Below are 25,030 nucleotides of genomic sequence, written 5' to 3'. Positions count from 1 at the left end.
ATGAGATGTAGTAGTGCCTGATGAGATGGTAGTAGTGCCTGATGAGATGGTAGTAGAGCCTAATGAAATGATAGTAGCACCTAATGAGATGGTAGTAGAGCCTAATGAGATGTAGTAGTGCCTGATGAGATGGTAGTAGAGCCTAATGAGACGATAGTAGAGCCTAATGATATGGTAGTAGCAGCTGAAGAGATGGTAGTAGCACCTAATGAGATGATTGTAGCACCTGATGAGATGGTAGTAGAGGCTGATGAGGTGGTAGTAGCACCTAATGAGATGGTAGTAGCAGCTGATGAGATGGTAGTAGCACCTAATGAGATGGTAGTAGTGGCTGATGAGATGGTAGCAGCGCCTAATGAGATGATAGTAGCACCTGATGTGATGGTAGCAGCGCCTAATGAGATGGTAGTAGAGCCTAATGAGATGTAGTAGTGCCTGATGAGATGGTAGTAGTGCCTGATGAGATGGTAGTAGAGCCTAATGAAATGATAGTAGCACCTAATGAGATGGTAGTAGAGCCTAATGAGATGTAGTAGTGCCTGATGAGATGGTAGTAGAGCCTAATGAGACGATAGTAGCACCTAATGAGATGGTAGCAGCAACTAATGAGATGGTAGTAGAGTCTAATGAGATGTAGTAGCGCCTGATGAGATGGTAGTAGAGCCTAATGAGATGGCAGTAGCGGCAGATGAGATGGTAGTAGAGCCTAATGAGATGGTAGTAGCAGCTGATGAGATGGTAGTAGAGGCTGATGACATGGTAGTAGAGGCTGATGACATGGAAGTAGAGCCTAATGAGATGATAGTAGCACCTAATGAGATGGTAGTAGCGGCGGATGAGATGGTAGTAAAGGCTGATGAGATGGTAGTAGAGGATGATGAGATGGTAGTAGAGCCTAATGAGATGATAGTAGCAGCTGATGAGATGGTAGTAGTGCCTAATGAGATGGCAGTAGCAGCAGATGAGATGGTAGTAGAGCCTAATGAGATGGTAGTAGCAGCTGATGAGATGGTAGTAGAGGCTGATGACATGGAAGTAGAGCCTATTGAGATGATAGTAGCACCTAATGAGATGGTAGTAGCGGCGGATGAGATGGTAGTAAAGGCTGATGAGATGGTAGTAGAGGATGATGAGATGGTAGTAGAGCCTAATGAGATGATAGTAGCACCTAATGAGATGGTAGTAGCGGTGGATGAGATGGTAGTAAAGGCTGATGAGATGGTAGTAGAGGATGATGAGATGGTAGTAGCACCTACTGAGACAATAGAAGCCCTTAACCAGACAGTAATAGCACCTAATGAGATGGTAGTAGCGCTTGAGGGGATGGTAGTAGCACCTGATGAGATGGTAGTAGAGCCTAATGAGATGATAGTTGCACCTGATGAGATGGTAGTAGAGGCTGCTGAGATTATAGTAGCGCCTAATGAGACAGTAGTAGCACCTAATGAGATGTAGTAGCACCTGATTAGATGGTAGTAGCACCTGATGAGATGTAGTAGTGTCTGATGAGATGGTAGTAGCACCTAATGGGATGATAGTAGCACCTGATGAGATGTAGTAGCACCTAATGAGATGGTAGTAGCACCTAATTAGATGGTAGTAGCATCTAATGAGATGTAGTAGCACCTGATGAGATGGTAGTAGTGCCTGATGAGATGTAGTAGTGTCTGATGAGATGGTAGTAGCACCTGATGAGTTGGTAGTAGTGCCTAATGTGGTGGTAGTAGCTCATGATGAGATGGTGGTAGCGCCTAATGTGGTGGAAGACAGGGATGATCACAATAGAAAATGCTGACATAGATGAATATGAGCAACATTGGGCACATATAAATGTGGACATAAAGAAAAATGAGCAATTCTAGATCTGATGCTTTTAGTATCCGTTTTACAGATACCAAATTACTTTCACCTTCTTTTATTGATTTCATAGCAGCTATTTTCAAGAGCAAATTAAAGAATCTTAAACAGCTAGTTGGCTTGTTGGAACAAGAATCTGGAAATGGGTATGGGAGTAACTGACAATCAGCCGGAAAACAGACAAAAACAGTTGGTCATACAAGTTGATTTAATCCATTTGCTTTAACAGATTTGTCTGAATGAACATTTTTGTAAATCATATGATGCCTTTAATGTGCATAATGTGTGATGTGTGGGTGTCTCCCAGACTGCAGAGTGCCTAGGGCCCTCCACCTTCTTCCACCAGGTCAGCAAGGAAGACACAAGGGAGGGAGGGAGGATGGGGGAAAACAGAGACACATTGAAATTATGTTGGAAAGAGAAACAGGAAGGGAGGAGTAGGAGAGGAAATAGAGAGGGTGGAGAGATTGGGGAAAAAGGTGGTGAATAATGGGGGAGCAGACAAGATAAAAAACCAGCAACATCGACTTGGCGAGTGATGGGTTTGTAATACTTGTGTTTATACAAATATGTGGAAACACACATTTGTATACTGAAACATTGTTGCACTGCATGGTCTGCTGTACCTGGTACTTTATCCCACTTTTAAAATATCCAAGAAACGTGCTGCTTTCAAATCTATGAAGTTCTCTGTACTGTACAGCTTGGCCATCGAGGTGCTCATCCAACTGGACGGTGAATATGGCCGCCGCGGTGCTCTCATCCTGGGTGCATTCACTTCCTGAAATATTTACGCATCAGATAAAGATTATTATTTATTCGCATAACATTTTTGGGGGGTGAATTACTGCTTTTCTTGAACTCAGTAGGATGCCCTAGATAACAAGGTAACAAAATCACCCACTCCATAATGTGAATATGGAAATGCAGCCCAACTAGAGGTAACTGATACGATCAAAGTATTTAGGAGCAGTAGCCTAATAGCGGAATGAATAAAGATACCGAAGAAAAGTAAAAATTTGAAGGTTTTTTTTTTGTGGGCGTGAAAGTCAAAGGGAGGAAAAAAATATGGTTCTATGTGTTTATGGCAGTGGACGTTTAGATTTTAATTAGGGATGTGCAGGCTGGGATAGGTTCAAGTTTGCACGCCGAGTTCGGATTTTTCCCTCCAAAAAAACAGAACTCAGAAAGAGGCAAAACGTCATCTTGCATGGACAAACGTCATCATTCCTGGACAAAAGTCCAGGAATGATGACGTTTGTCCATGCAAGATGACGTTTTGCCTCTTTCTGAGTTCCGTTTTTTTGGAGGGAAAAATCCGAACTCAGCGTGCAAACTCGAACCTATCCGAGCCTGCACATCCCTAATTTTAATAAATAATTATTGTTTAATGACTGAAATAGACTCAAAAAAAATTAGATTGTAATGCCAGGTACACACTGTAGCGATGTTGTTCTGATTTGGGCAAATCGGAATGACAAATTGTGCATATTGTGCTGTGTTTATGTGCGCTCCCGCGGTCGCGAATGCAACGTCATCAGGTTTCTTGTGCACATCAAACCTGGCTTATTTGCATGTGGCGCCATGTATGTTAATGAAGGACGGAACAAGCGATCGCACCATCCTTCATTAATCGCTGCAGGGTGTACCGGCAATCATGCAATGTCCAGGTTGTCCCTGAACATCAGCACGATTGCCGGTCGCACAAGTGTGTACCCACCTTAAATGTTACTTTAATATATAAAATAGCGATTTATCTGCACAATTGATTGTTGAATAGAATAAAAAAAAATTAATCTGCCTTATCTGCATATGTGACCTCCAATAAAGTATTGCAAGGTTCCTACTGACAGCAATAGGAAGAGTGGACTTCTAATACGAGATAATGTACAAAGCAAGATATATTTGTATCGTATCTGTTAATACATTTATTTAATTACAAAGCAAGATATATTTGTATCGTATCTGTTAATACATTTATTTAATTAGACTGTTCATTTACAAGATACTATAAGCCTATAAGGGATTTCCCTCCTCAGGTCAGGACTTCCTCATGACTAAGCTGCAAAGTTTACAACATACAATGTGTGAGCCTAGATCACAGTCTGTCTGACATCCAGATTGTAACACTGAGGGCTATATTTACAAAGCTCCTCGGCAGGTTAGAGCTGAAACTTTAAAGCAGCCCTAACATTCAATGTAAAGCATACCGGATAATGTATGTTGTAAAATATACAGTATTTTTCGGCTTTTTCATATATGATATATGATAGAGAAAGTGAACATAATGATGTGGCATGTTAAGGAATCCTAAACCATGCATCTATTATACTATATATTTGGAAGCTGGGCGATAACATATCCAGCTAAACGCGTTGAGCGCCATTTGTTTACACTGACCAAGCTCTGGAAGTTCATTTGATATCTACCTTGTGGACACAGAACCTTTTTCCTTGGAATTGGCAGGAACAACGGAGATCTGGACATTTCACAAAGAACCCATTCATATGCAACTATAACGCTGCTAAGGGACTTATCATCTGTGAGAAGGTGCAGTACACATTAACCCTATCTGTGCAAATTACGCTGCCCAGGGATTGTGTGACTTCTATCCTACTTGGATCCGATAAACCCATGTTGCCTTAAAAGGGAAGTTCTAGTCCACTTCAATACGGATTTATTATCATCCAGGACTATACTCCATGAGCTTTAGGTCATAGTGTATACTATACATTGTCATTTCGTATATTGGTTCACCTGTGGTGATTTTATATATTTTATAATGTGGTATTAAACATGTGATTTTTCAATTAACCATCCACTTTCCTAATCATTTTATGACTATTTAGCGCTGGTAATTCTGTATTATATTTGTTATTGAGGATTGAGGGCCCAATTCATCGCTGGGGGCCTTATGGGCGCGAGAGATACTTAACACCGGAGCAATTAATCATTGCTCTGGTGCGAGGACAGCTGCTTTTCGGGCAGCTGCATTACTTACCTCTCCCCCGTCACCACTTCTACGCATGCATTTTTATTATTATTATTATCGTTTATTTATATGGAGCCACAAGTGTTCTGCAGCGCCTTACAAAGTACATAACCAAAAAGTGAAAAACAGTACAATACAAATACAATGGAGGACAAGGACAGGTATAATATACATTGCTACGTTGGTGACCATAACACCCAGATAAGCAACAGAGCACAAGCAGCCAAGTGTTACGTGCCCTAAAAGGAGAATAAAAATTAGATGAAAGTAAAGTAAGGAGAAGCACAAGAGTGTAGGGGGCCCTGCTCGCAAGAGCTTGCATTCTAAAGGGGAGGTGCAGACAAACAGGCGTGACACAGATGGGGTAGACATGGAGTAGCGGGTTAGGATGAGAGCTGGAAGTCTTTGATGAAGTAGTGGGTCTTGAGAGCCCGTTTGAAGGATTGTGGAGAGGTGAAGAGTCTGATGGGGAGAGGGAGAGAGTTCCAAAGATGGGGAGCTGTGCGGACAAAATCTTGGAGGCGTGAGTGGGAGGAAGTAATCATTACCTGAGGTCACATATGTGCAAAGCCACCGGGGTGTCAGTAAGGAGGTGGCGGAGGGATCAGCTCGGATCCCTCTTCGCATCCCCGGAACTTCTTCCCATAGGAAGGAGCAGCTCTATGAGAACAAGCGCCATCCGAGATGGCGCTTTTTCTCACAGGAAAAGTTTGCTGAATATCAGGTGGTCCTACCGGACCCCAGATGATGAATGGCCCGTTAACCTAAATATACGGAAACTAGTTTTCCACATTGTTAACGGGCCATTTCTCGAATGACGAATAGGCCCCTGAATGCTAAGTCTTAAGTACCTCAAGCCTTCCGATTGTGCCACAAGAAAACCTCTGTAATGACTAAATAAATCTTGCACAGAGGGGCATATTCATAAAAAACAAATCTTATTGCCAGGAACAGCAGCGATAGGAAATCATAATTAATAAATATTCCTCTTAGAGAGACAGATTGCCTAATTCTTCTGCCTCTCTCCATATGTGTTCTTTTTAAATTTTAGTAACATTTCGCCAATCTGTATTTTACACTTATGTCTGCACCTATTCATCATACAATATCAGCAAACTTATCATTACTGCACGTCGCACAAAATGCTCATTTAAGGCAGAGCCATGTGAACAAAATCAAAGGGTTACACAACAAATACAACAGTACAACCTTTGCGTGTAAATTAGCAATGCCCTAAATCTGTACTTTAGGATTTGGCAAATACAATTTACTTTTACAAAAGGTTCAGAAGAATAATAAGTCAAATTCTGATTTACATTTTAAAAGGAATTACAACGAAATTATATATTTATTTAATTTTCGACTTTGCATTTTAGTTATTGCAAGTGGCAATTATGTCCTAAAATTACACAGACATCAGCATCTGGGTTCTGCTGGTGAATCTTAGGGGTAAATTTACTAAAGTGAAAGTTTTTAGAAGAGAGTTTTAAAAGTGATGTTGCCCATAGCAACCAATCAGACTCTAGCTATTATCTTCTAGGAGGTGCTAGTTAAATGTTAAGTAGAATCTGATTGGTTGCTCTGGGCAACATCACTTTTAAAACTCTCTTCTAAAAACTCTCACTTTAGTAAATTTACCCCTTAGTATTGCACCAACTGTCTGGATTCGGGACTTCCCTAATGTAAATATGTGTTTATCTAATTGATATATATTTAATCTCTCAAATGCCCTTATGCACTTACCCAGCCAAAAATGCAGATTGTAAATCTTATACAGGGTCATATCCACTGTTTTCAGTATTATGTAGGCATCACCCACGAAGAAGTTACCATGTAGGTGACCTGGTACCTCGACCAGTGCCAACTTCTCGATTCTCCATACCTGCAGTCCAGTTTTCTTACCAGCACTTTCAAACTCTTTGTGTTTCAGGCCCATGGTTGATATTTCACTGAGTTAAAATAGCACAAGTGACGATCAGGATATGTGTCTTTTTATCAGCTGCAGTCACATAAGGTTATCCCTACACAGATTACTACTGAAGACACACTCTTTGGACACACGGGAGTAGGTCGCTGTTGTATCCCCCTGAGCGGATTGTATGCACACAACTGAGACTATCTCCTATCCTGAATTCCAGGTGTCACTGCGATATATGTTTTGGTGTCTCAGCTCACATTTAAAGTTCGTGCCACTTATTTCAGCAAGTTAGCTGGTCAACATCGCTCTCAGGGGTTTGAAGACGTTGCCCGCAGGCTGAAATGGGTTTCCAGGTCCCAGAGTTGTCTGAAAATAACTGCAACCAGCTAACCTGTCTGTGCCCAGATCTCCACCCCTGTGCGCACCCCACAAAATGTGAATGAGATACCGGCTTTTTGACTACTCCTCTCTCTGTTCCTTGGCTGAACAGCCGTGTGCTGATCTGGCATGCCACTTGATGATCCTTTGCTTCTTATCTGTTAAATACTTATTTCTTTGTACTGAACCTTGGACTTTGTTTCTGGAGAACGTTTTCTACATCCTTTCCAGCTGTTATTTCCTTGTACCAGACCTCCGAACTTGCTATTGGGCTTCACCTTGCCTAATCCTTATCTGCTGATCTCTACTAAGCTGTGAAGTGACCTTGGGCTGCCCAAAGATGAATCATTTGTTACCTGACACTGGGCCTGATTCAGAGCCGGACGCTCTGACAGAACGCTCGCTCTGAATCAGGGCCGGTCTTTTTTTTTTATAGAACGGCCTCCTGGTCAAGACCATCGCGACCATCGGACTTGCGACGAGACCCTTGTGGTAGGGTCTCGTTGCCGCAAGCCCCAGAGAGATTTCGGCTCTAACAGATGTCAGTGATGTCAGTGGGGCCGGCCCCTAACAGTAGGCGTTCACATGGGAACGCCTCCATTTGTGCAGCCACCCCCCCGGCCCGCCCACCAAAGGGGGCGTGCTGTCACTCAACATCGACAGCACGCCCCCTTTGGTGCGAGACCTGGAGCGACGGTTTGCCCGTCGCTATCTGGGTCTCGCGCATGCGCACGACGGAGCCGGTTCCGTCGTGCGCATGCGATCTGGGCCACCATCGACCCGGTTGCGAGCGCTCAGCGCTTGCGACCGGGTCTGAATCAGGCCCTCTGTCAGGTGATCCACATCTCTTTATACCTGTACCAGTGTGGTTGCACACCTCATATTGCCATATCTAAGTGTATAAAACAAACAACGGTGTAAGCTCTTCCTATTGGGATAATGTCCAAAACAGTTTTGTCCAGATGTCCCTGTGGATGTCTACTTTTGAATCCCAATGACTTAAAATAAAAGGAGATTGATCATGTGTAGATGTTTTATATACCACCATACCCTCCAACATGACCCCTTCCACCAGGTACAAAATGCTCTGCTCCTGGATTTTCCCCCTAATTTATGATTGCAGCCACCTGTGTTTAAATACAGTTGTCATCAACACAGGTGACTGCAATCATAAATTAAGTGGGAAGTCCAGGAGCAGAACATTTTGTACCAGGTGAATGGGGACATGTTGGAGGGTCTGATCCCCTGGGACATCTGCTTGTTTTGAACTGTATCTGTATCCCCATAGGATGCCCTTATACTGTTGTTTGTTTTATATCTGGTTGTTAAGTAGATTAGTGATACCACTTTCAGTGTAAGCTGCTCCTGTTTAATTTGTGCAGTGGTTTCATTTAGTCTATTTTGATATCTACAGTTAAGCTGGCCACACATCTAAAGATTTTCTGTCCAACCAGCCAACTAGTTGATTGGTTGGAATGAAAATCTGGTACGGTAAAATAGAAAAACGTCGGAAAATGGACAAAAACTGTTGTTTGAACAAATTGTTTAGATCAAACATTTAACAAACTTTTCTGTACGACCATTTTCATCTGTTTTCTGGCATTTAGGAGCAAATTGCTGATCATCATTTACTCCCATACGTTACCAGATTTTCATTCGAACCAGACAACTAGTTGGCTGGTTGGACAGATAATCTTTGGGTGTGTGGGCAGCTTAAGTGTGTGTCGTCCAACAAGAGAAAAAGGGTAATCACTTAACCCTAAACATGGACTCTGCAGGATCTTCTGCTCAGGTTTCTGAGGCAGCACTAATTCAAGTTATTCAAAATTTACCAGGACAGCTTTCAGCCCTGGATTTGAGACTGATGACCTTCAAGAAGCCTCTTGTCCCCTGTTCCTGGACCCTCGCCAATGCAAGAGCCTTAATTAGAGATTATGGTCCAATTTTCAGAGAAATGTGATGGAAGCAGAACTCAATACAGGATTTTAGTGACATGGGATAAGCAATGTCAATAGAGGAGTTTATTTTCCTACCCCATGCAATGCATTCCGTTGCTTCATCCTGGTGGGTAATGCCATCTTTGGATGGCGTTACCCAATAGAAGCCTATGGGTTTCTTTTTGGGACGCCCCCTGAGAGGGATCCAGTATTACAGAGAGAGCTGTCCTTTGCGATTTTCTAGGTACATACTGGTGATATTATCGGATGCGATGTTTAGTACATACCGCCCCTAAGATGTTTTGTACTCGATCTGGGGGATGAGCTGAAAATTTCTTTTAGGACAAGATATGTGCCCCTTTGAGTGAATGTAGTATACAGTATTTTGTAGACATTCAAAATGTCAACATTTATTATGTCGACATGGCAATGTTAATATAGTTGTAAGGTTGACAAGTCCATAAGGTTGACATTGGCCATTCAGCATGTCAACACTGGTATTATGTCGACGCTGTCGTCTCTTAATGTGATTCTGTACATAACGGTAACCCGGATGTGGTATGTTAGGTTAACAGTTCTCATGTTGACATGCATTAGGTTGACATGAGAATGTCAACATGCTTGACATGTCGATAGTGACTATATTGATATTCATCATGTCTACACGGATGACAAGACATGATAGAATGTGGACCTCACATCCCTGGTGACTCAGTAGATACTTACCTAAAGGGGTGCCGAGAGGGGGGGAGCGGGTACTAAATCCCCGGGCCCGGGCTTGTTGGAGGGATCCACCACCGATCCCCCTCCCACTTACCTGTCAGCAGCCCAGTACAAGCTGCTATATGCTGGGCTGCAAAAGGAGCATGGAGACTGCTGCCGCTGAGCAGCAGCAGCAGTCTCCCCTCTGCATGAGCCTAGGTGGAGGGGAATGATCGCACCCCCTGGATTTGCACCTGGTTGAGAGGCTCACAGCACCCCCCTCTTCGGTGCAGCGCCACTTCGCCCACTGCAATTGTTTGTTTTTTTCCAAGAGAAGAGTGGCCACACCCCCGAGTGTAATGGGGCACAGGACTGCTCTCCACGGCCCTGCTTACCCGTGCCCTAATCCCTAACACCCCCGCTAGTGTCTAAACCTAATCCTCCTCCTCGTAAACTAACCCTAACCTCCCAGCGCAACCTAACCTCTCCGGCGGCGCCTAACTGTCATCATTGTCATTTTGAGGATGTCGACATGATGCATGTCGATACGTTGAACCATATCAGCATTCTAGTGTCGACATTATAACAGTCGAAAAGGTAAATGTTGACAATGTGACTGGATACCCAGTAACCCTAATGCTAACCATATCCCTAACGGTACCCTAACGCTAACCTAAGTTTATGTCGACATTTTGCAGGTGTCATTGTGAATGTTGGCATATTGAACAAAGACATGGCAACCGCATTCCCTCTGAGTATTTAGTAAAGCCTTTTGGACTTAGAAAAGACTTAGAACTAATGAGTTATACGCTGAGTTGGTAATGCATACTTATGAGACAGAGATGGATTCTTGGGTCAAGTCATTTCTGCTAAAGGATTACAGGTGGCTTATGCAAAGATGAAAGCAATTAAAAGTTGTCCAGAACCTCCAGATGTAAAGGCAACGGCCCACCCTGAAATATAATTCACACCCCAACTATGTGCGAGTTTGTGTTTAGACAAGTCCCTTGTGGATGTATTGTCTCCATTTTCTGGTTTGTTTAAGAAGCTGGAAATTTGTGAGAAAAAAAGAAATCTTTAAAAAATATTGACTTTTCATTTTCTTATTTAACACAATGGGCCTGATTCACTAAGGAACGCAATATTGCGTACGCACGCAGTTCAACTGTTATAGTAAGCTAATGTATTGTGATCGCAATGCAAACTCAGCACTACATAAGGACGCCCACTTTACATTGCACACATCCATAATACTTAGCAGAATAGCAAAACCATCGGCACAATGGAGAACCATCGCAGCCTCACGCACAGTTGCACAGGTTCTGACCTTACTCAGGAATTGCTAACAACCACGCACGCTATGAGACCTCAGACTGCGTAAGGCATCACAGTGGCTAATTTATGCATGCCCCTGCAATGGCGTGCGAATGCACTGGCACGCCTGCGTTCGGCCGAGCACCCCCCCCATCACCACCTACAAATGGCACTTCCTGTCAGTCACTCTGCAATGGGTCTGCGTAGCCACTGCAATCACAGTCCCCATCGCAGCGGCTGGTTCGCGCACTGCGTTGTATACGCATTCGCAATGCAAAACAATCGGCTGATAGCTTGTGTATTCGCAGTTGCATACAGTAGTAAATCGGACCAATATCCACTGTGTAAGAAAACCATTAAATGGGGTTGGGTATGAAATCCCGGCTGTCGGGACGCCGCTGGTCAGAATGCCGACAGCCAGAATCCCAACACCCATAGGAAACACAGGTAATTGTTTTCCTAACCCCTACCCTAAACCTCTCTCCCCGGTGCCTAAGCCTAACCTCCCCCCTATTGCCTAAGCCTAACCTTCCCCTCCCCGCACCCTAAAGCTAACACCCCCTCCCCGGTGCCTAAACCTAACCTCCCCCTCCCCGCAACCTAATCCTAACCCTCCCTCCCCGATGCCTAACCCTCCCCCTAATGCCTAACCCTAACCCCGCTACCTAACCCTAACCTCCCCCTAACACCCCGATACTTACCTTTGGGATGCTGGTGCTGGGATCCCGACCTGTCGCAATTTCGGCACCGGTATTCAGATCGTCGGCATCCCGCATGCCGGGATGCCGACTACATCCAATTAAATGTAGTTTTAAGCATTCCCTTGGCTTGGTAATTAGTCACACCCATTGGCTAGGAGAGGGCAGATTGGCTAGGAGAGGGCAGGTTGGCTAGGAGAGGGCAGATTTTCAGGTGGATCATGCAAAAGGGTCAGTTTGTACTGGTCACTTATAAAGAGACCATTGGTTTGGGTGGTATTTTGTGTTATTTCTCTTTACAGAATTGCTTGTGTTTTTACATCTTGATAATAATTTAAGAATAATGTAAAAATACAGTATCACAAGTTAAAAATCAGGCATAAAAATAAATCATTCATTCAACACGGCCAGCGGAAGCGTGGCAGGTGCTGTGAAACGCGTTGCAATTTTAAGTGAGAATTTCATTTTTCTTTTATGCTTTTTTTATTCCTGATTTTTAACTTGTGATACTGTGTTTTTTAAATTATTTTTAAATTATCTGTATTTTTACTTATTTCTTTAATCTTTATTGTCTATAATAGTGAAAATGAGTTTGTTATTTTAAAATTCTGCTCATCCATGACAATGGTGAGTTGTATTATGAGGCAATTAATCTAAATAATAAATTATTTGAGTATTGTAAATTTTTTGTTGGGTCATCCCTTATCTGCCAATTGCAGCCCATATTTCATGTTTGGGTAAGAGGGTGTTTGACCACTTATATCTTTAGTGCTGACACTTTCCAATTAAAAGATTACAAAGAAATAGCTAAACTCAACAGTAGTGATCAGTATCAGCGTCATTGTGACAGTGACATAACTGACTGATTGCATAGAGCAGAGGAAGGCATTGTCTCCTGACCATTGTTTAGGAAGGTTCCTAATTCCTATGGACTGTGACAGGACAGGACATATCTTAGTAACATCACTAAGGGCAACCCGAAATACTAACAAGCACTTATTGAGAGTGAGGCTTATAAAGCCTGAGGAACAGGTATCAGGAGCTCAGTCTACCTGGTGTCAGGTAAGTCACATGCGATGCAGCTGGGGAGAATGAGACGTTCAACTGATGGGGCTACAGAGAGCAGCTCTCTGACCGAGACACGTCAGAAACCTGTCATGGAGCTGCTCTCGTCAGTCCTGTCTGTATTACATGGACAATTCAGCCAGGATCGCTCACTTTGCTGTTACATATATGTACTGGAAAGTAGTCTGTTTTTCTGGTCAAGGAATTAACAAAATACAATAAATGGATATTGTTTTGGAGTTTTTGGAGGGAAAGAATATCCTTAAAGAGGACATGTCAATGGGGAAGAATTTTATTTTAAATTATGTGACGCAGATAGAAACTTATTGCAACAAATATTTACCTTACCGCATTTCTCCAGGAGTATAACCAATAAGTAGCATGCCAGTAATGTTACTAGGACTTTGCTGTGTCCCTCCACTTACTGTCCCTATATTGTACATTAGTGTCCTCAGCTCTCTACAAAGCGGTAAAGGGACAACATACAGTAGAATAGAGTTCTGCAGTGGAGAGGTAGAGCCATGGGCGTAACTACCATAGGTGCAAGGGGTGCTATGGGGCCCTGAGATGAGGGGGCCCATCTTCCTTGTCACAGTTATATGTGTTATATACATTATTCACCATTGGGTGGTACATAGGGGCCCTTACAAACTTTTGCTATGTGTCCTTCAAATACCTAGTTACGCCCCTGAGCAGAGCATTACATAGAGGGGCCCCTACCACTTAATACTTATTCTGGGAGAACTGTGTATGGGGAAGCATTGTCTCTTGGGGATTAGTCCACTTTAAAAAAAAAAACTACAAAGGTCAAAATAAATAAATTTTTGGATGAGGGCTATTCCTGAAGTTTGAGTTTCTCAATGACATAGGGGGTGATTCAGCAAGGATCACAATTGCAAAGCTGCACGCAGGCTATAGATATATGATGTATGCACGCAGGCTATAGATATATGATGTATGCACGCAGGCTTGATATATGATGTATGCACGCAGGCTATAGATATATGATGTATACACGCAGGCTACAGATATATGATGTATGCACGCAGGCTATAGATATATGATGTATGCATGCAGGCTATAGATATATGATGTATGCATGCAGGCTATAGATAAATGATGTATGCATGCAGGCTATAGATATGATGTATGCACGCAGGCTATAGATATGATGTATGCACGCAGGCTATAGATATGATGTATGTATGCAGGCAGCTTTGTAATTCTGTCCTTACTATTATGCAAATGCAGCAGGAGGTGTATGACAGCCCCTGCTGTATTTGTGATCCCAGCACTGCGACGGAGGTCATAGGCTGGGATCACCATTGTGATCATCGATGGTCATGATGGTGGACGGCGCCGAGCCACCAGCCAGCTAAGTAAGCCTCAGCTTACTCAGGCTGGCTGGCTTGCAAGGCCAGGACACTGCATCAGTCGACGCAGTCCCTGGCCTTGGCACTCCTGGAAAACGGGGCGGATACGCCCTAGTTTCCAGGAACGGTGGCTGCCGCGCCCCCGCACCACCCCTTAAATGACTCTGCCTGTCAATCAGGCAGAGGTACAGAAGGGGCTACGTGCGACTACGCAGGACCCATTCTGCCCACTTGCAGAATGGGTCCTGCACATGCGCAGATTCCAGATAATCGTGAATCCGCGATCAGCAGTGCACTTGTGTGCACTGCTGCATCAGCCCCATAGATTCTAGTGGTCAAGCCTGCAGATCTCACCATTGTTGTAGAGCTAGAAGTCTCAGTAAATAGAACCTGTTCTAGATCAATATGTTTGGTTCCGGTAATGTTCAGAAAAATAGCATTTTTAACTATAAACCATACAGATGTGCCCAGCTAGTTTGTCGCTCATAGCGCGCCATTCAGGCCTCTGTGTCGCGCCATGGAACGTTACGTGATGGCTGCACTTTGGCGTACCGTGGTATTCTTCAACAAAAGATACGCTACGGCATGTAATACACCGCTTAACCACTGGGTGGCGAGTGCTCCACTGATGTAATTTGTACTGAATATACCATACTGTTAAGTTGGATGGATATCACATTCATGCACTGTATTTGCATATTGCATGTTCGCACAACCAATCTTTTTAATATCACATAAGCCCTTAGAACGGGAAACACAATAAAAGACGACGGGGAGCATTCTCTGTTTGTTTCCTGGTCACCAGACATGCAAATGCAGAAAACGTGTTGCCCCAAATCATCATAATTAGTGTACCAGCCAGGGGATGTAGATGCCACCGTGCCCCAGCCCGCCCCCTTGCATTTTACTCAAGTCACAACAACTTTCTCATAAGCTTAATTTAATGATAGATCAGGGACAGATGAAAGTAGACTGTTATCTTTGTACTCCTGTCCTAGAGCTGAGTCAGTCTATTACCGTACAGGGATTACTTTGGGCTAGGTCAAAGTCAGACATATGTAATAGCTTGGTACACACTGACAGATATATTGGTCGATCAATTGATCGGCCAATATATCTGCTTCCCGTCGGCCAGTGTGTACCAGCGATATGTCTGTGAATGGCGTCATTCACAGACATATCGCATTGGCTGTGCTGCACAGCCGTTGGTAGATATATCTGCAGACATATCTGTCCATCGGCAAGAGTGTACGTGCAGTCTGCAGACCGCCTGCACACACACAGCGGCAGCCGCGGGGAGGGGGCGGGACACGCCCCCCTCCCGCCGGGACCCACAGGCAGAAGCAGATGATGGTCGTTCAGTGTGTATGAACAACCATCATCTGCAGATATATCTGTATAGTGTGTACACAGCATTAGAATGAAAGCAAGATTATATTTATGGCTAGCATAAAGGCAACATTTATCTTACAATAGGATTGGGGATAGGTTGCATTAGGGTTAACATATAAGGCTAGATTAGATAGAGGCTTAATTAGGGATGGGCAAACTTTTTCTCAAATCAAATTTTCCCATGCCTTAAAGAAATCCCTTGTCACAGAAATTAGGTATCATTTAAAAAAAATATTGCAATACTATAATACAACTATAATACAATCTACTATAATACAATCTATAATCAGCAAGATTAAGCGCAGTGTCTTGCACGCATGTTTATAATCATTGCCATACATTAAAAAATAGAGGGCATTGCTGAATTACTATTCTTGAACAGAGAAACAGAATGGGGATAACATTATCTTTTTGGAATCCCTCACAGCCTTGAATAACATAGATAATATACTGTGCATGTAGAGACCTCTGGATAAGTACAAATACTTTGGAACAGGCTGTTTTGCAGAGGTGCAAAGTTTCGGTGATACAGGGACTGATGCTGAATCACACGTAGGGGTTGCTAATGAAACTACACATACTGGGCCTGATTCAGAGACGGACGCTCTGAATCAGGGCGTTTTTTTTTTTTTTTTCATGCGGCCTCCTGGCCGCTTGCATAGCTGTGGGTGACCACCCAAAGCTATTACGAGCGGCCAGGATGATGGTCCCGATGGCCGCAAGCCCCAGAGAGCTTCCGGCTCTAATAGAACCGGAAGCTCTCCCACTGACATCACTGGTGATTTCAGTGGGGCCGCCCACAAGCGACAGGGATTCGCTTGGGAACGCCTCCGTTTGTGAAGCCACCCCCCTGCCACGCCTACAAAACGGGGCGAGCTGTCGATCAACAGCCGTTCCTTTTGTAGTGAGCCACGGGGTGAGAGAATTTCTCTCTCGCTCCGGGGCTTGCGCATGCGCAGCGTGGCCGCTGCACGTGCACAGAGCGCACCATCGCCCCGCTTGCGAGCGGGTCTGAATCAGGCCCAATGTATGTTCTTCTAATGCGTCCGCATCGCCCCACTTTTTTGTGCATGCAAGAGCAGTCATCATCATTATTACCAGCCAGGGGTGAAGCTAGGCTTTCTGTCACCAGGGCAAAGACTCAGCTTGGTGGGGGCCCCCTCCCCCCGGTTGATAGTAGTTACCCTTGGCTTGCATGAATACAGACGTCAATGCTGTAAAGACTGAAATGTTTGTAGGACATTAAGATGATCGTGTCTGCTGTATTTATTCTGTGGTTATGGGGTGTCTTCACTTTTAAATGGAGTATGCAGGCTCCACTGTCTCAAGACTCAAAGAGAAGTGTAGCTGCCTGTACTACACTACCTCACCCACCACATAGCACTGTAGTGACCAGCATACTTTACAGAAAGCTTCACAGTGACCTTCATATAATACAGACAACGTCACAGTGGCTACTATATTATAGAAAGCATCAGTGACCGCCATATAATAGAGAGCATCAGTGACCGCCATGCTATGCAGAGAGCATGACAGTGACCTGCATATAATACATAGAGCATTCCGTGATCACTAAATGATACATAGAGCATCAGTGACCACTATATACATAGTAGTAGTTATATGTACTTTAGGGTACTTACTGGCAGTATGGTGCCAAACTTTGTAGCAAGTAAGGCTCACTAGCACTGTGCCCGAATCCTAGATGAGGTGGTGGGCAAGGTATACTTAGTTTGTCCTGACGGTTACTCCTCCCATTGCCTGCCCAGCTTCCTAGCACACTGTCTGTGTCAGTGACAGCATTACAGGATCTGTCAGCTGCATCTTACAGGGGGGCAGCCGGCCCTGATTCAGCAGTACTCTCACAGAGAGTTACCTGTGGCTAGCTGTAAATACTGGTCACTATCACCCAGATTGCATGCACAGTGAGTGCACTAAAATTTACTAAAGACAGTCTAGGAGAACATAGGGCCTGACTCAGATCCGCACGCTAATGCAATCGCAACCGCGATCTCTCACAGATCGCAATTGCGAAAATATGCAAATTTCTTGCAAAGCTTACGCGAGCCTGCTGCCTTCTCATATCCATCCGATGACGTACAACAGCAGAAACATCAGTAACATTGATGCAAATCGGACAGCCATGCAGCTTCTAAGTGAAGTCTGACCTATAACAAACACTGCACCTCTCCTGACATGCTGAGAGCTCTCATACTGCAAAGTAGATTGTAATGGCCTAGCCACCCCCTGTTACTTCCCCCAAACGCTCTATCTGGCACTCACTTTGCTAGTGAATCCTCTGTGCGAGCGTAATCGGTTCTAAGGTTTAACCGCGCAGTGTGCAGAATGGGTAGTAGTCGCCCCCCAGTCGAAAATTATGTTATTTTGGGGGCGTGCCCACATGGCACGCCTCCCGTGTATCGTCAGGCTGGGGGCAAGCCCAGCACTCCGTCACAAGCTGGGCTTCCCCCAGCCCTCTCCCTGCACTGAATGGATGCCGCGTTCATGCACGCAGCATCCATTCAGCTACTCCGGGGTGCCCAAGCTCCAGACCACCCGTGGGACACTCCTGCCCACAGGTGGAACAGCAGGACAGTGCCCAAAAAGTGGGACTGTCCCGCTGAAATCGGGATGTTGGGAGGGGTACGCCCTCTATGGGGTGGCACCCTTGTTCAACCGCACTGGTCAAACATGCCTCGCGGCCCTGGTAATCGCAAACCGAATGATGCGTATCTGCAACACAGGTTTCACTCATGCACAATGGGTAAAAATCGCTCAATCTGCGCAAATATTGACATTGCGTAAATCTCCGAATTAGGCCCTTAGTGTAATAATGGACGGCCATTCTTTAGTGTTTCAGCACCCTCCTCTGATACAAATGCTTTTGTTTATTCTATTATTAATAAAATTTATTTAACCAGAAACAGAAAGACTGTGGAAGAAACATTTAATCAGAACATGGCTGTTAAGGGAAGACACCGGATAATATGTAAGCAATCCAACTCAAAGGGTGGCTGCTGCTGAACTGACAGTGATAAGGAAAATAACGATTAAAGTCATGCAGAGATGAGCTGTGAAAGTCCCAAAGAACAAACTTATGCATCTGTGGCCTTAAAAGTTTAAAGATCTGTTACCAATAGCAGCACCTGAATGTTAGGGGTATATAACGGCCTCACATAGAGCACCTGTTGTGATAAACTCTCTATTGTCAGATGATGGATGTAACCACAAGGTCTTTCAAACCATATTTTCTCAAAAATAAAGACACAGACCCAGTTAATGCAGTTTAAAATAATAGGTCAGCTTTATTTATTTATAATAGGGATGTGCAGGAATGATGATGTTTGTCCATGTAAGATGACGTTTAGCCTCTTTCTGAGTTCCGTTTTTTTGGAGGGAAAAATCCGAACTCAACGTGCAAACTCGAACCTATCCGAGCCTGCACATCCCTAATTTATAACAATGAGTATGGTGGCAGAGGAAAGAACGGCAAACCACTGGCGCCAGCTTGACTTAGGCAAAAGGCAAATGATGCCACACAACTTACCAGGGCCAACACCACTCCCTCATTCACAAATAATGGTAAGTGAGATACTTGCAAGGGCCAACTCTCCCTTTCTAAGCAGGTAAGACACCCATACCAATATAAAGTACTTGCAAGGGCCAACTATCCCTTTCTAGCAAGTGAGACGGTATCCAACACCCATACCGATGCACCATTTTCAGCCCACCCGGGTGAGAGGCGCCGCTGACCCCAGTAGGGTGAAACCAGCCTAACCAGTGCATTGAACAAGTGTGCACCACTAATACTGCAGCAATATGGACGCTTTACAGATTGCCGGTCTTCCCCTGCCATGAAATAAAGCCGACACAAGACACAATAGGGAAGGGAGGGTGGGAGATCAGAATCAAAGAGGCTGAACATCCTACAGCTATTACTGATAAGCCCAGTAACCACCCCCCCCTTAACAACAATCAACCTATCCCTGTGATTTAACAACTGTCAATCCTAAATTACCACTCCTTTCACTTTATTAATCCCATCCATCCCTGTCTAGAGGTTTATATGCCCTTTGTTCTATGCAAACCATGGTTATTTAAAACTGAGAAGCACCAACAACAGCAGCAGTTGGTCAAAATCAAGAAATGTATATACTGGTGCCGCTAGTGTAGACAAGCTGTACATTGTTTTCTAATGTGTGATGGGGATGATGACTTTGAATTAAGGACCTGATTCAGAGCCGCTTGCTAGATGCGATCGCTCGCTCCCAGCGTATGCAAATTCGGCGAAGTGACGGCATGGCAGGCGATGGCATGGCAAGGCATAAGCACGCCCACTATTTCTTGGTGAGCGAGCACTTTGTGTATGTAGGGTATGCAGTCAGGAAGCCGGCGGACGTAATCCCGACAGCCAGCATCCCGACTGCTTTATCCCGGCGAGGGTTAAATGACAGGCGTCTAAATCTAGACGCCTGTCATTTTACCGACGCTGGGAGACCGGCGCCCAGCATCCCAATCGAAGTGATGCCGGGCGCCGCTGCAGACAGCCACGGGGGGGGAGGGTTAGGTTTAGGGCTCCCGGGGACTTAGGGTTAGGCACCCCCTGGGGGACTTAGGTTTAGGCGGCGGGGAAGGGGGGGTTAGGTTTAGGCACTTAGAGGGGGGATTAGGGTTAGGCGTCCGGCGGTAATTCATACTTATTCCATGTGTAGACGCCCATTAGCGTGTCTTGAGATGCCCACTAGCGCACTTCATCTCCAGGAAGTGTGTGTTAGCAAGCATTGGTATATCGTGGACCATCGGAACCGATCGCAGCACTTGTGTTATCGGTCAGTGCGAGCGTCATTTGCATTTTTTTCCCCGGTTGCTATTCGCAAGACTGAAATCTTCCCATGTTCCCCCAGTATACTGGGCTGCCGTTGTGCATAGCATTTTGTTGCTGGCCTGTATAGTACACTAACATAATTGATCCAACACAGTCCAGAATAGGTTACATACACTTCAGGTAAGGAACAAGTTACACTATGTAGACAAAAGTGATTGGCCACCCCTACGCAAGAGAAATGGTGTACTCCTGGACAGTGGAACAATGGCGGCGAGTGTTATGGAGTGACGAAACACGATTTACACTTGTCATATCAGATGGACGTGTTTGGGTTTGGCGATTGCCAGAGTGTACAGTACCTACAGTAAAGCATGGAGGTGGTGGCGTTATGCTGTGGGGCTGTTTCAGCTGGTTTGGCATGGGTCCACTAGTTGTACTGCATGGTCACATTAACTCTGAGAGTACTGTATAGAGAGAATGGGAGTGATGGGTGCTCTCTAGGCCGACTCGACCTTCTTCAATGTCACAGTTGGTCACTGTACGTAAGGCGGAATGGCAAACCATACCGCCTGCTGCTGTCCAGGAACTTGTGGACAGTTTGCCAAGAAGGGCGTCTGCAGGAATCACTGCACGTGGTGGCCCTACACAGTACTGACATCAATAAAATATTGTTGATATTTTTGCTGTCAGTGTCCAATTACTTTTGTCCTAACAGGTTGAAAATGAAAGTCTGCACCAGAAGTAATGACTTTATGAATTTGCTTGTCTACCTCATGAGCAGTGTATGAGTATGTCATGGTATCAGAATACTGGGTATGGTGTGCTGTCTGTGGGGCTTTCAGCGTTCTGGGACAGTCCTCCATGGGTGCCGCCATATTGGGCTACAGGACACACGCTTAGACACAGCACCTGTATGATATAGCGTAACGACATCATACACACACTCTAAGAACCTGATTCAGAGCTCCACACAATTCTACAGATAGATCTTGCCATTTTTAGCAAACTGCGCTTGCGGCGGGGGTCTGCATATTCAATTTAGAGTAATTACGGGCGATTCAGAATTGCACGGCTCAGTGGATGTAACTAGGCAGCAAATGGGAGCTTGCAGGTTATTAAGAAGTGAGTGTACTGTACACAGAGATCCATCTGGCTTCTGGCAAATTATTTACACTAAAGATAGTGCTGGTGCAAATATGTGCTGGTGAGGAAAAGAGACGTTTTGGAGCGATCCCCACTAAATCTAAGCATGCCTAGGATGTAACAGGGAGGGACCACAGCAGGTCTCTCCAATATCTACTCTGGTCCCTCCAGAGTTCTCTATGGGGGCTGCTGAATGGTTGGATTTACCAATCTCTGGAATGTGAAGCAGCTAACTCCAAAGCACCCGATAAGCTTCTGTCAATTCATAGACTGCTAGATAAATGGCTTGCCTACCCTCCTGCTTTTAGCGGGAGCCTCCCGATTTTTAATATAGCCTCCAGCAGCCCTGCAAATTATAACTCATCTCCCGGTTTCTGAAACTGCAAATGCCGGGGGCAGTGCATGCACGTGACGTCATGTAACGTAAAAGCCGGCCACCGCGGGGATGTAGGTAGCGGTGGGCGGCCAGCCTAGTTGCAATTCACACAGGCACACATATGTTGGCGGCATTGGCGGCAGGGACAGCGACCATGGGTCACAGGTGCAGGCCAGGGAGTCAGAAGTGCAGTGCTAGTACCCAGAGAAGCCTCTCGGGAGCGCCTCCTCCTGCACCCAGCTCACGCACCGGCTGGTTGCAGACGTGCTGGGAGAGTGATTCAAGAGGACGGACGGAGGAGCCGACCCCGGAGCTGCATGAAACTGAGTGTTGTTCAGAGCTCACTCTAGCAGCACCTACTAATGTATTGATTGCAATGCCGCGGGAGAGGAGAGGAGGGGAGGATCTATTCTTGTGAAAGTTGGGAGGGGATCTATTCTTGTGAAAGTGGGGAGGGGATCTATTCTTGTGAAAGCGGGGAGGGGATCTATTCTTGTGAAAGTGGGGTGGGGATCTATTCTTTTGAAAGTGGGGTGGGGATCTATTGTGAAAGCGGGGAGGGGATCTATTCTTGTGAAAGTGGGGTGGGGATCTATTCTTGTGAAAGTGGGGAGGGGATCTATTCTTGTGAAAGTGGGGAGGGGATCTATTGTGAAAGTGGGGAGGGGATCTATTCTTGTGAAAGCGGGGTGGGGATCTATTGTGAAAGTGGGGAGGGGATCTATTCTTGTGAAAGTGGGGAGGGGATCTATTCTTGTGAAAGCGGGGAGGGGATCTATTCTTGTGAAAGTGGGGTGGGGATCTATTCTTTTGAAAGTGGGGTGGGGATCTATTGTGAAAGCGGGGAGGGGATCTATTCTTGTGAAAGTGGGGTGGGGATCTATTCTTGTGAAAGTGGGGAGGGGATCTATTCTTGTAGCGGGGAGGGGATCTATTCTTGTGAAAGTGGGGAGGGGATCTATTCTTGTGAAAGCGGGGAGGGGATCTATTCTTGTGAAAGCGGGGAGGGGATCTATTCTTGTGAAAGTGGGGTGGGGATCTATTCTTGTGAAAGTGGGGTGGGGATCTATTCTTTTGAAAGTGGGGTGGGGATCTATTCTTGTGAAAGCGGGGAGGGGATCTATTCTTGTGAAAGTGGGGTGGGGATCTATTCTTTTGAAAGTGGAGTGGGGATCTATTCTTGTGAAAGCGGGGAGGGGATCTATTCTTGTGAAAGTGGGGTGGAGATCTATTCTTGTGAAAGTGGGGAGGGGATCTATTCTTGTGAAAGCGGGGTGGGGATCTATTCTTGTGAAAGTGGGGAGGGGATCTATTCTTGTGAAAGCTAGGTGGGGATCTATTCTTGTGAAAGTGGGGAGGGGATCTATACTCTACTTTTGTTTGTCTGTATATTTTATAACTGGCAGCCACCAGCACTGATTTTGCTTATAACATTGGCCCTCATTCAGAGCCGTTCGCTATTTGTGGTCGCTCGTTTAAAAACAAGGGGTGGCTATTCAAATGATCCGTACGCACATTGCAGTCTGTTCACACCTCTAAGTCTGAACGAGCGAGCAAAACATACGCTCGTTTATTTGTTAAAAACGCCCCCTGGCCGCTCGCATCCTACGTCATGTCCGCTATTTATTAGATTAATCGAGTACATCGACCAGCGTATGAACTGCTCGCTATTCTTGTGGTTGGTGTTTGCTACCACAAATTTGCGAGCAGTTCTGGCTATAAAATAACCCAGTGACGTGGTCAATGACGCTGCTGTTTTAAATATGCACACCCATAAAACGCCCGTTTTGACCTTTAAGCACGCCTGCGTTCGGATCTCCACTCCCCATTTTCAAGCACCTTCCCCTGTTACCACCCACATACGCCTCATTCTGTCACTCAAAATAGCAGGCACTCGCTATATTGCGTACCAACGATTTTCGGCCGCACTGACTGGTTCGCGCATGCGTACTAAAAACCGTACGCATGCGCAGATGTGCAAACATCGCTCGGAACGAGCGTACTGCCGCTAACGAGCGGCTCTGAATGAGGGCCATTGGCCATAATTAATTTCATTTGGTACAGGACACACCCGAGTGGCAGTATACGCCCATAGGTGGAGCTAGACATGCCCCTTGGGTGGAGCTGGTCACACCTCCACGCTGTGCTCCGTGCAGCACATTCTAGTGCCATCTAAAATCTCCCTGAAACTAGTTTTCAAAAGTAGGCAAGTATGCAGAGGGGTCTATGTACTAAGGGCCTTATTCAGCCTGGATCGCACGGCTCTGTTCGCATGCAGCCGGTGGATGTTTGTGCTCTGCGCATGTGTATGGAACGCAGTGCGCGTGCGCGAACCAGCCGCTGCGATCGCAGTGTGCACGCAGTCCAATATCATAATGAGTGACAGGAAGTGACCGTTTAGGGGTGGTGACTAGGAGGGGTGGTCTGTGGAATGTAGGGCATTTGAATGCCGTTACAGGGGTTCTCATAATTAAGCCCCTGCGATTGTATATGCTGGCAGAGGTCTAGATGGCGACAGGAAGTTTAGCAGTTTGTGAGGTAAGGTCAGGTCAACCACACCTGTGCAAATGGTTCTGATGTTACCGATGTTTTCGCTGACTTGCGGATGCATGTCATGGGAAGTGGGCGGCTTTATACAGTGATGGGCATCTTGGTTTAGTGCTGCGGTTGCCGTGTGATTGCATTCATTAGCATATTTTCGCAGCTAGCGGGTGCGTGCGAATGCAGCCGTGCGATCCAGGCTGAATAAGGTACTAAGCCTTAGAAAGATTTAAAGTACAACCAAGCAGCTCCTAACTGTCACTATATAGGCTCTGTTTGAAAAATGACAGGAGCTGATTGGTTAGTACTTTATTTCCGTCCACTTTTTTCTCTGTCCAAAACTTAGGGCCTGGTTCAGCAAGGATCGCAGTAGCAAAGATGCACGCAATCGGTCAATTAATTCACATTGCACATGCGTATGCATCGCAGTGCTCGTGCGCAAACTAGCAATTGCGCTGGGAAATGCTTTTGCAGAGGCTACGCATACCCTAAGGACAGTGATTGACAGGAAGTGCTGTT

At 45.3% G+C, this 25,030-nt stretch overlaps 1 protein-coding gene across 2 annotated transcripts in view; it reads right to left on the bottom strand.

The window, feature by feature from the left end:
• LOC148481630 (scinderin-like) overlaps positions 1–6,785 on the bottom strand; it is a 177,003-nt gene extending 170,218 nt beyond the window's left edge. The window contains exons 1-2 of one of the 2 annotated variants that reach the window (XM_088453140.1): positions 6,589–6,785; positions 2,484–2,634 (exon numbers count right to left, since the gene is read on the bottom strand). In XM_088453140.1, coding sequence (XP_088309266.1) covers positions 2,484–2,634; positions 6,589–6,785 — 348 coding nt within the window. Of the gene's footprint in view, positions 1–2,483; positions 2,639–6,588 lie in introns of both variants that reach the window. The other variant, XM_088453139.1, reaches the window with a different exon arrangement.
• Positions 6,786–25,030: the final 18,245 nt, after the last annotated feature.

Source organism: Taudactylus pleione, unplaced genomic scaffold (genome assembly GCF_031769625.1).
Source record: "Taudactylus pleione unplaced genomic scaffold, aTauple2 ptg000571l, whole genome shotgun sequence".
NCBI lineage: Eukaryota > Metazoa > Chordata > Amphibia > Anura > Myobatrachidae > Taudactylus > Taudactylus pleione.
This window is presented reverse-complemented; position numbering and strand designations above follow the sequence as displayed.